The following is a 4,815-nucleotide window of genomic DNA, read 5'->3' as shown; positions in this document are numbered from 1 at the left end:
CGCCGACATCTACAACTTATGGACGGAGAGAGGACTCTTTCCTGTTAACACAACCTAGTTGTCCAGTCGAAGTTGCACCAGCTCCGAGGTACGAGGACCCAGCTCCAGCACCCTGCTCTCAGGTTGGAGGTAAGTCTAGGCCAAATATTCTAGAAGGCCAAGGGCTTCTTGTGCATGCTGTTTGTGAAATTTATTTTTGATAAGCTCGACAGATTTAAAATTTTTAAACTGGAACCTATGGATTTTTCTAATGCCTATGTTGCAGGTCGTGACCTCCCACCATCGAAGAATTTGCAAAAAAGGGAAAGCCAAGAAATGCTGTTCAGTGCCACCACTGTGAAAATGGCAAGTAAAGTTTGTTGCAAACAAATGAGTGAAATTAATTTATTGATTGTATACGAAAAGGACATATTCTTAGAATAGCGGCAAGTTGAGCTTGTTTGTAGGTGTATTTCGTAGGAGCTAGGCATCTACTCAGTTAAAAAGAGAAGTGGTAAAGCAACACAAAAGCCAACTATTTGCTAGTTCCTATTTGACATTCGTATTGCCCATTTTCCTTTCATTTGTTCATGTCTGCATGCATAACCCTTTGCAACACGGTGCCCTCGTTTAGACACACGACTTTCTTGTGCCATTTCTGTGCACTGTTAGAAAAAACGGGTCACAAACACTGAGTTAATGGTAAATTAAGCATTCTTGTTGCCTAAAGTTACTTTATATCGCCTCTTGAAATATTTTGCTGCACACGATCGCTTTGTGAAGGCAGTATAGCTAGCTAGCTAGCTAGCTAGCTTTTGGGACAGACGTGGTTTGGTCAGCAGGAATTTCAAAATACTCTTTTTACATTTTTAGGAATGATCACTGTCATCAGATGACTATCGCATGTGATTTGGGTGGTTCCTTCTATTCGGCTTATAAATAAACAGGAAAGCTGACTTTACTATAATTATATAATTACGTTGTAATTACAATAAATTTTTGTAAAATATTCCATAGTTTATTCTAACACTTCCACTTGCTTATATTTGGTCTCCAGAACATTGGCTTCAAACTATATAAATTTCACACAATTATAGACAGTCTATCATAGTGCGAGTCATAAAGGAATAACTACACAACCAAACAGCAGCCCTTGTTAGAAAAATTTTCATAGCCGGTTTTTCTACAATTTTTACGTCTGCTGTGTACCACATGAATGAGTTTATTTCTGTCATGCTCGAATCTTTAAAATATACTGAAGTTAAAAAATTTATAGTTAATTTCAGCAGTTAATTTCACCCGTCCTTTTGTTTTGAGTAATAGTGTGCATTAATCTAGTCCAATCAAGAGTCAATGGCATTGTTTACAGTTTATTAAAGTGCAAGCATCAGCAACCAATGTGTCAAACTTTATTTTCTGCCTTTTTCTGTGGTAATGTGCTGTGCTTGCATTTTGTTCAAAAATTGGCATGATAGTGCACTAATATTGCACATTTTTTCTTTCCATTATAGTTCTTGTAAAAGTGCTCACGCAAGTTGAGCATTTGAAAATGCAGCTTGCTGCACAAAGTGCAATTCTCACAAGAATTGAACATCACTTGAATCAGGACACCGCAGTAGAAAATCCCATCGACGTAAACGAAATGCCCCTCTACCCCGCTAGAAGTGAGGAAGAATTGAGGACCCTGGAGGATAGTCTCGATAACAGCATCATTTTTGCTGCCCTGGTAAGTGTTGCTGTTCATTGCATGTGCTGCAGCCTGGTTCAACAATAACGTTCTGAAATGTATTACTTCAAAATTACTGCCATTTCTCCAGGACCACAACAGCATTGTGTGAATCTTTCTACATCTTTCATTCAAGGTGAAGGAGCTGGGCCAAATTGGAGGTTCTGATGTAAGCACGACTACTAAAAGAGTAATGAAGAGGCTTCTTGACGACAGCGTAGCGGTACTGTACAGTTACACTGGAAGAAAGGGAAAACGACGAGCGGCGGAGCTAAACATTGTTCGCCTTGTATTTGGTGAGGGGACTCAAATTTTTTGCACCTTGGTGTGCTTATTGTTCTTTTAAAAAAATAATGGTTGTGGTTGCTATGTATGTTGTTTCCAGCTGCTGTACGTTCAACGCAAAAGGCAACAGATGCAGAGATCAGCCACGTGATTGGCGATTGGCTACGCTTTGCCAATGCAAGGCTGACTGCGTCCAAGGCAAGCAAAAACTTAACGTTTATTGTTTTCCATCAGACAGCCCAGCTATCGCTCTTTTTGTCCTTGCCACCTCTAGGTTTGTGGTAGAACTTTCTTACAAGCCCTCCCAGAATATTTTGCAAGAATGAGAAGGTGATAATGTCTTGACTTATGCTTTTTTTATAATTAATCGTACTTAGAGTGCATTTATGTATGTATTACGAACTCAGTTTTCTATTTTTGAATCAAAAGAAAAAAATGCGGGACGTACCACACCTTGTGGGGATCGGTTTCATGCGAAGCAGCCTGCGAGTAGTTGTCTTTGCTGCATTTTTTGGCTTTGAGTTAAGTGTTACGAGCTGGATAGATGTGTTTTTGTAAGTGTAGCAGTTGTGTGCACATAGTGGTCTTACTAGCCACATTGACTACACTGGCGTGGGTAACTTATAATCTGATGTAACGTCAGCACTCGTGTTAGAACATAGTCATCAGTATTCTTGAAACGCAGTGCACATTACGATGCGCTGATGTGAATATTGTGTAACTTTCGTTAGCGTATTCTTCCGGGGTCTGGCAACTTGAATGTAGCTTGCTGAATCATAGGGATACAATGTAATGTTTATTAGACTGCTATAAAAGCAGAGTCAACACTGGAACCACAATTGGCATTAACCTGACATGACTCCTGTATCATAGAAGTACATATCTAATGTTTATTGCTTTGTTATAAAATTAGATGGCAGCACTGCAGCCATATAATTGACGCTGCACCGACAAACGCCTGCATAGGGTCTTTTTCCAAAGCAGCGTCAAGACCTGGCGTGGCTTTGTGGTAGATTACCTTTCTGCCACTCAGAATGCTTAGGTCCGATTGCTGCTGGGATCCTAATTTTTATTCTTTGCATTCGTCGGGTCAACGCTGCTGATGCCAGCTCTCGCATTTAAATTACCAACGTCTGTTCTCGCCGTTCCTCTGTAGATATGAACTGTCGATAACCTGTGGCGCATACCTGCACAATGTGGCCCTTGGTATATGGGTATGTGCCACACGTGTCTGGAGGAAAGGGTTTGACGACGTATGCGACAGAATTGTCACGTTATTCATGTCGTGACCAGACAGTCATATCCGTCAAAGTCTCTTACCCTCCCATGCCAATTTCGGTCAACACAAAGTTATGGAAGCGACCACGAGAGCACCAGACGTAGGCGGCTACACAGACAGACTCAAAGTTCCATTGGTTCACTAAGAAATGCTTCACATTTAAAATGTTTATTGACCCTGGAGTCATCTGTAAGGGTAGGTAGTCTGCCAGACCATGCTTGTCAGCCCCCTCTCCGGCTCTGTTTATTGCGCGCACCTGAACCCCTGGATTGTTAGATGACAGTATTTTTACCACGCCTCAGGTGAGGGGGTCACCAGGAGATTAGGTGGGGGAGGGTATTCTCTGCAGTTCCAGAGAATTGATCTCAGGCTCGAAATACATGTGCACTTAGTTATTGGTGATATTCGTTTCGAGCGCTGTAATTTTTATCTTGCTTTCAGAATGTGACACGTCTATAGGGATGCAATATGCATTGCCTATAAACAGACGCACACAGGCAAGCAGTAGAATGTACGATGGCACATGATGACCGCTGGAGAGCGAACATGATCTTTATTGCATGTGCATTGTGCCACGTGGTGCGGGTGCTGTGGCATTGAAACATTGAGATTGTCACAAGATCATCATGCCCCAGTGTATTAAAATACATTAGGTGAAGAGAAGTGAACAGAATACAGTCATTGTGTACTGCATAAGCAGTGTGACAGGGTACATTCAAATATTTCATAAAAGTTTTCCTCCCATCTCTTCTAAGGTCAATAACTGTTTTTGGCTTTAGTGCAGGGTACGTTTCTAGTATCTGCCTCTGTTTGGCAGTACAGGGGTCAAAAGCTCTTTAAAGTTTGAAAGAGTGCTGTTGTGTGGAAGCAGGCAGCGAGTGACAGCATATATACCATCGAGGGACTACAATAGCACTATCAAGGTACGGTCAACCAGGAAGGCAGCAGTATTGCAAAGCAGTGTCGGCAGTGTTCATTATTGGTGGGTGGACGAAGTTTGAGTTTTTAACAGCTGCTGCGAACAAGTACTTTGCAAAGCACTTAGAAGGTGACCTGCATTGTGTGACTTGTAGCGTTGCACAGTGGCTGTGAATAGTTTTCATTGTCTTATCAAAAGCATCTGCAAAGCTTATGTTGGTACCAAAGCTATTTTGTTTGCTTATTATCTACATTAATTCGTGAATATTCTTTGTTTCTGCAGAACAAAGTGCAGCAGTCATCTACACAATGACCACAGACAGCTCCATCTCCAAGCCTTGGAAGGGCATCGGTCATCGTGCAATAAAGTATTTGCAGTCAAGACATGCAGTTGAGCTGAGTTAATACTGTTGAACAGCTGCAAAATGTAGGAAGTCTTTAAAACTGCTGTATAGAGTGCTTCGAATCGGTCTGGTTCAGTTCATGCATATACATGAGCCGCTAACACATGTTGTGCGTTCCATCAATAATTTAATGTCCTTGGAATGTACTGCATGTCGAACACATGCTTCAGCTATGATTCGCAGTTTGTCTTTTCAGTTTAAAAGACTTCTGACATTGCGCCTGT

The 4,815-nt window shown here is 41.5% G+C and overlaps 1 protein-coding gene across 1 annotated transcript; it reads left to right on the top strand.

Moving 5' to 3' along the window:
- The first annotated feature begins 1,595 nt into the window (after positions 1 to 1,595).
- Positions 1,596 to 4,592, top strand: LOC119397817 (uncharacterized). The gene is made up of 4 exons (XM_037665182.2): positions 1,596 to 1,705; positions 1,842 to 2,001; positions 2,091 to 2,264; positions 4,471 to 4,592. Exons 1-4 carry the CDS (start codon positions 1,622 to 1,624, stop codon positions 4,590 to 4,592), a joined length of 540 nt encoding a protein of 179 aa, XP_037521110.2. The 5' UTR covers positions 1,596 to 1,621.
- Positions 4,593 to 4,815: the final 223 nt, after the last annotated feature.

The sequence above is a fragment of the Rhipicephalus sanguineus genome, chromosome 6 (assembly GCF_013339695.2).
Source record: "Rhipicephalus sanguineus isolate Rsan-2018 chromosome 6, BIME_Rsan_1.4, whole genome shotgun sequence".
Classification (NCBI taxonomy): Eukaryota; Metazoa; Arthropoda; class Arachnida; order Ixodida; family Ixodidae; genus Rhipicephalus; species Rhipicephalus sanguineus.
The sequence above is the reverse complement of the archived record's forward strand: the minus strand, read 5'-3'. Positions and strand labels throughout refer to the sequence as shown.